Below are 12,083 nucleotides of genomic sequence, written 5' to 3' on the forward strand. Positions count from 1 at the left end.
ATGGTGAAGAATCAGAGTCTTCCTTCCTTTACACGTCTGAAACGTGAGTGAGTGAGGTGAGGTCTGAGCTTCCTGAACCTTCTCTCTGCCTCCACGTATAATATAACTCCTAGGGGTAGCGTTTATGTGAGCAACGTTTCACTTTTTCTTTCTGTCCGTCTTTGCAAATCTCATTATTTCAGGTGGGCCATGCTCTTTCCAGAGCGTGGGGTGGTGGAGGAATGGCTCTCAGAATTCAAGGTGAGAACTTTGCTTATGGAGCTCCAGGAGTGTAGCAGCCACAATAACCAATACTCTGTACACTTCTGACTGTAGAAATCAACCTGTATTTAAGATATTCAGAAGATTCATGTCCTCTTTCTTTTTGTAGACTTTACCTGATGATCTGATCCCTGGTTATACCTGCTGCCTGCATCTGAAGAAAGGTCTGGTGCCTGCACTATATGCTGTCATACAGGAGCAGCCTAGCAGTGAGGTAAAGCTCCTGAAAACCAGGTTGGGGGATATAAATACCTTCCTAGCTGGATATATGTCATACCCTTCATTCTACCAGGTTTGCTGTATCTTATATGATATAACTTTTGGATGATTTAATTAGAAAATCAGGGGGTGAACAATTTTTGAATATTAGTTCCTGAAATTCTTAAAAAATTCGTTCTTCAATAGTGTGCGTTTCTCCACAGCTTTTGGCTCCAGTTTGCCACCAGCTCTTTGAACTCTACCGGAGCACAGAGGTGGGATTACGACGCTTCACCCTGCAGTTCTTACCCGAGCTAATCTGGGTGTACCTGCACCGCACAGCCAGCAGAGAACGCCACCGCAACGGCTGTGTAGAGGCCCTATTGCTGGGGATTTACAACCTGGTGAGCAGCTGAAGTCTGTGTAAGGTTCAAAATGACGTTTGGATGTCTTCTGAATTCTCTGGTTTTTCCTTTGTTTTGTAGGAGATTGTGGACAGTAAGGGGAACAGCAAGCTTTTGTCCTTCACCATACCCTCTCTTTCTAAACCTTCCATATACCATGAGGTAAGACAGCAGTCCATCATAGAGAGAATGGTCTAAAATAACATTGTCTGAGTGAGAATCCATAAGCAAAAGAGACTTTTTATGCAATAGAGATCTGTAAAACGATGCCAGTGTGACAGTGTATCTTGGGAAAAGCACCATGTGACCTGATTTTATGTCGTTCTTCCTCATTCCAGCCCTCCAGTCTGGGCTCCATGGCTCTGACAGAAGGAGCGCTCAGCCAACATGACCTGATCAGAGTGGTGTACGCTGGCCTGCTGCCCCAGAGAGAGACTTTTACTTCTCAAAACAGGTATTGTGTTGATTTTTATATATATATACAGTATATATAACCCTTATCCAGAGAAACTTATCCCACTCAACAAGTGGGAGCTGGGATTTGAACTCACCACCTATAGATTCAAAGTCTAAGGGCATGCAGTGTAGCCAGATTTGTGTGTGTGCATCCTTTACAATAGGTCACTAATAAGTAGCTTTAAGAAACAAAGGTTTGTTGATAAACATTGGAAGATGTTCCACCAGATTTTGCAGTGTGCTGGTGGAGATTTGTGCTCATTCAGATCCACAAGGATCTTAGTGAAGTCAGGTACTGTGTAAATGGAGCTGAGGAGGCCTGAGGTGTTCAACATTCATCCCAATAGGGTTGAGGTCAGATCTTCCATTGTCACGATCAAATTTTATGCTGCATCCAAAGACGTCCAATCCAATTGTGTGCCTCCAACCAGATATGTCTGGATTCAGTTTTTTTCATATAGTGTACATTGCTTTTGTTTGTTCGTTTTTTTCTTTAATGGTGGTGTTTCTGTGTTGGTGTAGGTTTGAAGTGTTGTCTTTCCTCATGCTCTGCTACAACTCTGCTGTGGTCTACATGCCAGCTTCCTCCCATCAGTCAGCCTGCAGAATGAGCTCACAGTAATTCCCGATTATCGTTTACAAATTATAACCTTTCCTTTTCTGTTTCTTGACTCTCTCTCTCTCTCTCTCTCTCTCTCTCTCTCTCTCTCTCCTTCTTTCTGGAAGCAAAAGGCTTGGCAGGGAGTAAATGAACGGATTATCGATTATGTTTAATGAGCAAAAGCCACATTTACCTTATGTATGCTTCAGTAATCAAGACCTTAAAGAACCCATTCATAAGTAATTGATTAATGGTTTCCCAAGTAACACTGTAATGATTAGAGAGTTGTATCCACTTCCTGTACTTTACCTTCTCACAGACTCGGTTCTGTTCCGTTTGCTCAGATTGTGCGTGTGTGGATACCCACGTCAACAGCAGAAGTTGTGGAGGGAATCCTGCAACCGTGTGCGTCTGGATCCGGAGTTCATGGTGCAGATGCTGACTGCAGTATATCACGCCATGTGAGTTTATGAAGACATCATCCACCGATCTATTTCGCTTCCTTTAATTGAAGGAATAATTTTCTATACTGCTTTATTCCTCCATGTTTGTGCTACATTTGATTAGTCAAAATGGAGCTCTGGTTACTTAGTCACTGCTGTTTAAACAGGGTGAAGCCTTTGTCATCATATCTACAAGTACACTGAAATATGTAGACATTTAGATATAGATATTTAGTACCACAGTGCAATATGAACTATACACATGAACTCACCTGACTTTTCCAGCCATATGTGGTTCTTCCCCAAACTATTGACACATACGTGGAGGAACACGATTGTGTAGGACGTCTTTTGATGTGCTAGAATTGAAATATTCCCTTTACTTGAACTGGGAGATCCAAACCTGTTCTAGCATGACAATGCCCCTCTGTGCACAAAGCCAGCTCCATGAAGATATAGTTTCCATGAGTTGGACTAGAAGATCTTGACTGGCCTCCTCTAGGGCTCTGACTTCAACTCTACTAAACACTTTTGGGATGACTTGAAGTACTAAATGTGGAATGGAAAAATACTAATCTAATAGATGTCCATAAACCTTTGCTACATGAAGATATGTTTTCCATTTGTTGGAAGATCTGAAAGCTCTTGAATCTACTCCTATGCACTGGAACGCTGACTGCACCCTAGGCCTCCTCACCCTACACTCTTATGCTCTTATCGAGCACAAATCTCAACACTCCAAAATCTAGTGGAACATCTTCCCAGACGAGTGGAGGTTTTTATTACAGGAAATAGGAATTAATGGGATGTGAAATGGGATGTTCAAAAGGTACATACAAATCGTATAGTGAGGTGTCCACAAACTTTGCCCACATAGTGTACTTTGGACTACTAAGTTTATTTTCTTGATAAGAAAAGATGCCTTTATTCATCCCACAGTGGGGAAATTTCTGTGTTACAGCAGCCAAGAAAAGGAAATTTGCAAATATATATATAAAACCATATTATAGTATATACAACACAATGTATAATTACTAAAGAAAAAAGAGACCACCAATCAGTAGTTACACTATCAAACATATTGCACATAGGTAATATTGCACAGTTTTAAATCAATCTTATTGCACATTATTGCATTAAAGACTTGTTATTGCACAGTTAAACACAATAACAGTGTATGAGAATGTGCTAATGCTCTGTGTGTCCTCTATTGCAGCTACAATGGCCAATGGGAACTCGGAAGAGAAGCGTTGGAGGACATCTTATATAGAGCGCAACTTGAGCTATATGCCAAGCCACTACTAGTAACACTCTATTTTCTCTGTCTTTAGTAAATAATAATAAGAGCTGATGAAAAATGTTTTTTTTTTCAGCTAAAATATATATGACAGCCCTTCCAGTGGTTTATATGTTTAAAAATATTAAGAGTTAATCTAATGGGTATGCATTTGTTTCAGGTAGCCAATTCAATGAGATGTTCTTTGCCACCCCGTCCACCAGAGGGGACACGAAATCTTCTGGGGGTCGAAGCCACGCCCACAAGCAAACGCGTCTCTCAGACGGCCATCACGGCCGCCTCGATCCGTAGACTCCGCTGGAAACGAGAGGGTACAAACGCCATTGATATTCTTCTCATTCTGACCATTCTTTGTATATGTCACCACCTTGTTCTGATTGGACTTTTCCACCCTGTTGCTTTTGATGACATCATAGCATAGTATATCTGTAGTGTGTTTATAAATTCAGTTTGTTGCCAGAGGGCAGCCATTCTTCTGTTGCAGATCTGCCTTTCTTTGTAGTCGAGCGCTCTCTTTCTTTTATCCCAGGCTGCTTTGATTTCTCAACCTCGGCCGACTTCTATTCCTCCGTCGCACCGTGTCGCTTCTCGTCCCTGAAAAACCCACTCAGCCCGGTGTCCTGTTGGTCCACAAAGTGCGCCATCCATCGTACTATGAGAGGGGGTAGGCAGGGCTGATGAAGATTTAACCCAGTAGGAACTATTAAACCTTCATAGTTGCTTTATATTGACTGTAGAATCCTTAGACAAACCCCAACACACCAAAAATACCTTTCTGTCTACTGAATAAGTGTTGCTAATCAAGCTATTTGAAAGTTTGTCACAAAACAAAGACAATCTTGTTTTTGAGGTTGTTATTTTTGAAACGGCCAGAACCCACCAAATCTCAAGTCACTTCGACAAGCTGCGCATTTCCAGACTCTAAATGCATCCCAGACCTGTAGAAATAAGGCGAGGACTCTTTGCCTTTCATCAGTTAATCCGGTTTACTTGTTTTACCTTCTGCCACATCTGCATCATTAGGATGATTAACAGAGACATAAACAGAAACACTGAAAGTCATTATATCAAAGTTTTTCTAGGCTGTTCCCAAAGAATTCCCAAATTCAAACTCGCAGAGCAACAAATCTCACTATCATAAGATATACTATATGGATAAAAGTATTGGAAAACCTGACTTTTCCAGCCATATGTGCTTCTTCCTTAAACTGTTAGAACAACGGTGAAGGCACACAATTATATAAAGTCTCTTTGGGTGTGGTAGCATGACATTTTCTTTTCACTTGACCTACGAGGGCTAAGATATGCTTCACATGGGTTGCAGTGGAACATCTTGAGTGGCCTGCTATCTTAGGTCTCAGCCCTATTCAACACCATTGGGATGAATCAGAACGCTAAGTGAACTCCAGGTCTCCTTAATTCCTCCTACATTAGTACCTGACATGACTAACACTCTTGTGGCTGAGTGAGCACAAATCTCCACAAACACACTCTAAAGTCTAGTGAAACATCTTACCAGAAAAACTGAGTTTATTGTAACTGCAGATTGGGACTAAATGTGGAATGGGTTGTTCAAAAAGCACAAATCTCATGGTCATGTGTCTACATACTTTCGTCCATATTGTGTATTTGTATATTTTTTTGAATTAAGCAGAATATTATGAATAGCACATGAAAATACTACCAATGACTAGACAGACAGACAGACAGACAGACAGACAGACAGACATACAGACATACACAAGGGAATTTTTTTATTTTTTTAAGATAGATAGATACTTTTTTGCATTCCAATACATTCACAGACTCTGAGCACTAAATCATGGTTTGAGCTGGAAACATAACCAGCTTGCTATTACCCTGCTAAATTCTTGCTGAATCATGTGCATTGTAGCTGCTGAGGAAGTTTCCTCGATGTTCCTTCTTTAAGAATTTGGTTTTCAGGTAAAATAAATGCCTGTGACTGGTTACAGCCAGTTAGCCATTCAGGAGTTGGTTTGGTTTTTAGTTAAGATGGCCTCTTATACATGGCAAATTCTAGCAAACCACATCAAAAAGTTTTTCATATGGTTTCATGAAAGTTCTTTCAAGGTTAACATCATATACCTGCAATGACTTTTAGCACACGTAGCATACGTAAATGGCTTTCAGGTCAACAGGTTTGTTCGATGTGTCACTTCTTGTCCATGATATTTACATGTTACCAATATGATGGATAAAATGCTAAGAGTTGAAATGTCCCTTCGAATGTCTTGTTTACGCCCCAGAAGCTGATGGTGGGAGCTGTGGTGAAGACTCGTTTGACCCAGATGAGGGTTTCTCCTCCGGGGCCTCCAGCAGTAGCCAGCCCAGCAGTATGAAAAGGGGTCGGGTGGCAGGACGGCGTCAGTCCCGAGATCCAGCAGTTTGGCAGAAAGAAAACACATCTGACGAGATCAGAGCTGATTTGTGCACACGCCACCAACACCACCACCACCACCACCGCTCGCCTCCTCCAGCCATCACGCTCCACACAGCAGAGAGCAGCAGAAGCCCCAGCCCCAGCATGGCCAGGAGGTTCCTAGACCCGCATTACCTGCCTCCTTTCACCAGACCTCCAGCCAGAACTGCTAGCACATCTTCCAGCAAATCCCTGGACTGCACCGGGTTCAATGGGTCATCCGGACCCACAGATAGTTTGTCGTTTGGGAGCCTGAATGCAGATAGAGCTCACTGTTTGTCAGCGATCAGCCTGCAGGAAATGCAACTGAGGCAGGCATCGCAAAGCCAAGATCTGCTCTCACCCGGAAGTCAGTTTTCCTCTGCGAGCCCTCTATCTAAACAGTCTCGCTCATCCAGTTTTAATATGCAGATTATATCACAAGTGTAGGCTAATCTGTGTCTCTCTCTCTCTCTTTATCAGTGTGTCTCACTGTGTGAATGTGTATCTGTGTGCAGGCTGACTGAAATATTGTGCATGTGTACGCGCATGTCGCCGTATATGTTCAGTAGTTGTAGCATACGAGATGTGTGTGTGTATGTGTGTTTGTGCATGTCTGCGTACATAAAGTAAAAAATTTACAATGACACCATTATGCACTGACAGTTTTTGCGGAAGAACGACACGTTTTGCACCGTACCTTCCCTGGACATGTGACCCAGATATGCATCTAACGTGCCCTAACGTATATGAAGAGGAACTCCAGTTGAAAATCCTGCTGTATCTTAACAATAGTCTCAAAACAAACATGACAGACGTATGATAAATTCGTAGACGAGTGGCCTGACGATGCATGATCCAAAGAATGCAAAGTGTGAGACGCTTTCCAGGAGGTATTAATGAATGAATTGCTTGAATTTGTCCTGCCGTGAATGGTTTAGATTGAGCTCGCTAGTGTTGTCTGTGCTACTGATCCATGGAAATCCCAGAGCCTCAAAGAAACTCACTGAAAAGCCACATTGTGTTATGAATAGAGTCTATTCTTGGAAGACAGTTTATATCTTGGAGAAAAATGTGTATTTATGTAAATTAATATTGTAAGATAGGAAGAGATATATGCTGTGACAAGATCTCTATATTGCTTGTACAGAGGTGAATAATTATCTGTTCAATGGTGAATAAATATATCAGAAAGATCAGTGATTTTTGTGATTTTATTAGGAATTTATTAAAGACAGAAGCATCAGAATGGGGAAGAAACTCATCTCAGTGACCATCGTGTCATATCAAGTGTTATGACGTTTATATACTATTTACTGGCAACTTAAAGATATTACTACATATTTTACAGGCTGTATGACATCATCATCCATGGCGAGTGAAATCCTCGTCAAGAATTAAACATACAGGATTTTTTCATATCAGAAAAATGCCTGTTCACGTGTGGTGTTCTGGTATGGCAATTAAATCTAAAACGAAAGCGTACAATGAAAGGGACCTTGAGTCCTGGTGCCACCGTTGATCGCAAATCAGACGCGCATTCAACCTTTTCAAACACTAGAATGTAGAAAATATTATGTACCAAGCATCATGACATTGCAAAGCAGAGCAAGGTCATGGAGTAAAAAGGACTGCTTGTTGTGATGAGCAAAAGTTCTGTATGGAATGCATCGCTGGTATGCAATGCCACATCCCATCTACAAACGATTACTGTTGTGAATAGCAGGTGACATTTGTTTTTCTGTGGTTGTGGAAAAATGGATTTGAATTGGACTCAACTCGGTTTGTGAATGGAGTAAGTGTGCGTGTGTTTTAACTTCTCAGTGAATTCCATTAAAAAAGGAACAGTTAAATATAAAGCAGAGAAGATTCACATTATTGACCTCAAAATGGTTTATACTGCAGGTCTCAAACTTACTGTCTTACTGTGAAATAACCATGAAGTTACGCTACATATAGTATGGTTGTTTTCTTTCATTGAGAGCCAGTGATGCTACAAAAAACAAGAATCACCTGCCCTTGTAAATCATACAATAGCCCACTAGCTTTGGGTTGCAGTGACCACCATGTACCATGTTTTTCCAACAGATTACATCCTACACCAGCCCTACATCTCTGATTCGCATGGTGCCCGAGATCCAGTAAATCAGCCATTTTAGCCTACTTTAGCACGCTATTTTAAGTGCTGCCATGGAGCTCATTATGTTATAGTTCGCAAGGCTTTATTTATTCAATTGAGCAAATCGTTTTTTAAAATTGGACCATAGACGAATACTTTACCAGGCTTATAAATCCTCACGGATTATCCCTTGTGCTCATTTGAAGCTCTTATAACGTATATAAGGCCAAACGTGTGTATTGTAAAAGAGCAATCGATAGAGATGGATGGAACCAATAACCCAGGGTCTGTTCTGGGTTCACCGTAGGTGGTTTCGAATGTTCTGACCACATCCATATGTCACTTTTGCATACTTTGCAGGTCCTATATAACGCTATACTTGAACATACTTTTTATCAGAGTAAGAAAGAACATGCAGAACGTGTCAAAATAACATGCGGATGTAATAAAAAGTGTGTACTTCCATACGTTTCGCTTGTTCTTTCTTACTCTAAACGATGGGCTGGGGTGCACACAATTTTCATTAGACAGAGTGAGAAAGAACATGCAGAACGTGAGAAAGAGACACGTGGATGTGATAAAAAGAAGATGCAACCCTGAGCATCATATAGAATAAAAAAGAACGTGTGAAAGAGACACGGATGTAAAATAAATGTGCGTTCTTATGGTATATGATGGTCATGTTTTTTTTGGTTTAAATCAGTGAAGTCCAATCTTTTCTACAAAGGACCGATGCGGGTGCAGATTTTATTCCAACCAAGCAAATCCACACCAAATTCTACCTGTTTAAATGTAATGATTTGCATTTTCACTGACCATCAGGTGTTCCCTTGATTGGTTGAAATGAAAACCTGCACCCACACCGGCCCCTTGTGAAAAAGATTGTACACCCCTGGTCTACATGATGATCAGGGATGGAGAGATGGATGGATGGAATATGATAGAAAGTGTACATATGGATGTGATGATCAGGGTTCTCTCCAGGTTCTCTGGAGGACCATGAATAGTCAGGAATAGTGGTGAGTCGTTACTGTACTTAGGTTCTTTTCTTGAGTATCTGTACTTTACTGAAGTATTTCCATTTGGTGTTACTTCAGTAGTGAATCAGCCTGGAAAGAAGATCTGTGGGTGGATTTGATGGAACTTTGTCTGATATTTTATATAATATAAACTGTGAGCATTCATGTGCTCAATATTTCTAATTTCAGGACGGATACAACGCTACTGAATGGAGCTGAACCTCAGCACACGCCCTCCATACACAGTTGACAGGTTGCCACAGAAATGGGCGCTCTTCGCCTCAGAAACAACATGGCGGCGCAGATCTGTGTAGACCAATCAGAAGCCTGAACGGCACGTTGCGTTCAATCTGATTGGCTGGTGGCTTCGCGTCACTCTCAGGCAACACGGCGGGATTTTCAGACTCGGCGGATATTTTCTTCTCGTCAGGATTCACTCAGACGTCTTATTGACAGGCTTGATTTTTTTATATAGTCACATTTTTTGGTAACCAAGACGCATTCGGCATTGCGTAAGGTATTTGAAGTGATAAATAAATGAAACTAGCAAACCAGAAATTGGATTACGGGTCCGCTAATCTATGCTAAAATAACCTGTCAGGGAGCTAGCCGCGTTAGCTTCTAATAATAAGTGCATTAAAAATGTATTTGGTTGTTGTAGGGGGATTAAACTGATAAAAAATGGACGGGAACCAGCACCAGCACCAGCACCGGTACCGCTTTGACTCCACCAGTCAGGGACGAGAGAACAAACCGCACCGGAAAAAGGCTTTCGGTGGACCCGGACCAGCACCGTACCCCACCTGGGGAAGCGAGGAGGCTGAGAAAAAGCCAAAATTTGTAAGTAGATACATAAAAAAAAAAACAATACACAACACAGACAACTACATGTGCCTACAATGGGCCGCGTCCCAAACCCCTCCTGAGTACTAGCCCTGTACACTACATTGCTCCTCTGCGCATGCGCACTCGTGCATTCTTGAAAGCCTGTGCAGAACATGTGAATGTGGCCAGGGGTGCACATACTTTTCATTCCATCTCCTTGCCAGTTATGCACGTTTCACATGTTTTTTTCCCCTCCTCTATATGATGAAAAGTCTACGCACCCCTGACTATCATATAGTATGAGAAAGAACTTGTAAATGTTATTTTTTACCTGTTTGGTGAAAAGTATGTGAACATCACCCCCACGTGTCCTGGATGTTCTTTCTCACTCTATATGATGGTCAGTGGTGATTTACGAAAAGGAGAGCAAATGTCCACTTGGGACATCTATCGTAAATAACAGACCACCTGGGATACTTGTTTCAACATCAGATTTGGGACACACTCGTACACACTCGTTAAAACGGATGGCAGGTGAATTTGAACACAGGGATTTGAGTTGATCTCCGTAATGCTGAAGGATCACAAGTGTGGTGGTCATGAGTTCAGAAGAATTGTGGCTGTATAGTGTGTGTGTGTGTGTGTGTGTGTGTATCTATATTATCTTGATGAAGTTAAGAAATATCTAAATAATGGAAGCTCTAGAAGGAAAAACTAATCATCAGTTCCACTGTAATTCAAATGGTTATGATGATTGTTGTGTTCTTCTTTCTTGTATTGCGTCTACGTAATGCAGACCTACTAAAGTATAGTAGAAAAGTACATTTATAGATGGTGTCTCCAGTATCTGCGCTGTGTAAGACCCCCATAGGACCGTGCTCTCTTTTTTTATTACCATATCATGCTGAAAAGAATGTGTATACGAGCAATAAGAGAAGAAAGGAGAACCTTTTGCTGTTATAGGACAGTAATCCAGTAACAGGGTGATGAACAGAGACATGTAGGATTGGTCTCTAGATTTGATTAGTACCTGCTATAAAGGCCTCGTTTTCTGTCCAATGAAGAGTTTTTACGCTCAGCTGTGGTAAAAGATTACAAGCAGTACATTTATGGTGTTTGGTCAATACGTAGATTCTGATGGCGGATCCATTCGGAGAACTTTCTGAAAGAGAGGTAGATCTTTCAGTGTTGCTGGAAGACTGCTAGTGACACAGCTATTTGGACATTTGGACAAGTAGGAGTTTGTTCCACCACCATGACGCTGGGAATGGAGAAGAGTCTGGAAGCATGTCTTCCTCGTACACTAAGAGATGGAGGGAGTGAGGTATCCTGCTGCATCTCACTTTTCTGATCTGATTTTATTTCTCTGGCCACCTCCATGTCCTCCAAGACCCAGTATAAGCATCCGTGTCTCGTGCCACAATCCAGGAAGTGTTCAATATCTGGTGATATTCAGGCTAGCAAGCTTTTTTTATTTTTATTTTTTTCTTAACATGAGGTGATTTTTCCATAGAACTTTCCTCAAGAAAGCCTGGTCTCTTGTTTGTTGCTGTAATAGACTGCGGAGGTTTACTGGGTAAATCAAAGGATAAAGCCGATAAGGATAAGACGGCTAATCCACTTGTACTTCTGGTCTTGTGAGAGCTGCACTGTGTAACCCGAGCAACCTGTAAATCAGCCACAGGAACAAACCGGTAATAAACGCACTATACTGCAAAAGTATTGGGACACCTGACTTTTCCAGCTTTATGTGGTTATTCTTTAAACTGTTCTCGCCAATTTGGAGGCACACAATTGTATAAAATGTATTTGGATGTAGAAGCATGAAGCCAGCTCCGTGAAGATATGCTTAAAGTGGGCTGGAAGATCTCGAGTGGGCCTGATGTAGAGTGCTGACTCAACACTATGGGATGAACTGGAATGCTGACCGCACCCCAGAGCTTCTCAGCTCACCCTACATCAGTTAAAAAAAAATACGCTCAGGTGTCAACAAACATTTAAAAACTTTTATTAACTTGTTTATTATGCACGCTTCAGTCAG

General features: G+C 41.5%; 2 protein-coding genes across 4 annotated transcripts in view; both read left to right on the forward strand.

Moving 5' to 3' along the window:
- The window catches only part of LOC124391578 (protein FAM126B), a 12,745-nt gene extending 5,467 nt beyond the window's left edge, over positions 1 to 7,278 (forward strand). The window contains exons 2-13 of one of the 3 annotated variants that reach the window (XM_046858247.1): positions 1 to 43; positions 183 to 240; positions 371 to 475; positions 684 to 863; positions 945 to 1,025; positions 1,202 to 1,317; positions 1,842 to 1,937; positions 2,265 to 2,381; positions 3,580 to 3,667; positions 3,821 to 3,971; positions 4,190 to 4,324; positions 5,928 to 7,278. The exon at positions 1 to 43 is cut by the window's left edge and continues 28 nt beyond it. In XM_046858247.1, coding sequence (XP_046714203.1) covers positions 190 to 240; positions 371 to 475; positions 684 to 863; positions 945 to 1,025; positions 1,202 to 1,317; positions 1,842 to 1,937; positions 2,265 to 2,381; positions 3,580 to 3,667; positions 3,821 to 3,971; positions 4,190 to 4,324; positions 5,928 to 6,529 — 1,722 coding nt within the window. In that variant the 5' untranslated portion in view covers positions 1 to 43; positions 183 to 189 and the 3' untranslated portion in view covers positions 6,530 to 7,278. Of the gene's footprint in view, positions 57 to 182; positions 241 to 370; positions 476 to 683; positions 864 to 944; positions 1,026 to 1,201; positions 1,318 to 1,841; positions 1,938 to 2,264; positions 2,382 to 3,579; positions 3,668 to 3,820; positions 3,972 to 4,189; positions 4,325 to 5,927 lie in introns of all 3 variants that reach the window. The other 2 variants (XM_046858246.1, XM_046858248.1) reach the window with 2 other exon arrangements.
- Positions 7,279 to 9,584: 2,306 nt separating this feature from the next.
- Positions 9,585 to 12,083, forward strand: part of diaph3 (diaphanous-related formin 3) — a 287,165-nt gene continuing 284,666 nt past the window's right edge. Inside the window, 2 exon segments of the mRNA XM_046857511.1 lie at positions 9,585 to 9,734; positions 9,879 to 10,057. Coding sequence (XP_046713467.1) covers positions 9,899 to 10,057 — 159 coding nt within the window. The 5' untranslated portion in view covers positions 9,585 to 9,734; positions 9,879 to 9,898.

This window comes from Silurus meridionalis, chromosome 9, assembly GCF_014805685.1.
Source record: "Silurus meridionalis isolate SWU-2019-XX chromosome 9, ASM1480568v1, whole genome shotgun sequence".
NCBI lineage: Eukaryota > Metazoa > Chordata > Actinopteri > Siluriformes > Siluridae > Silurus > Silurus meridionalis.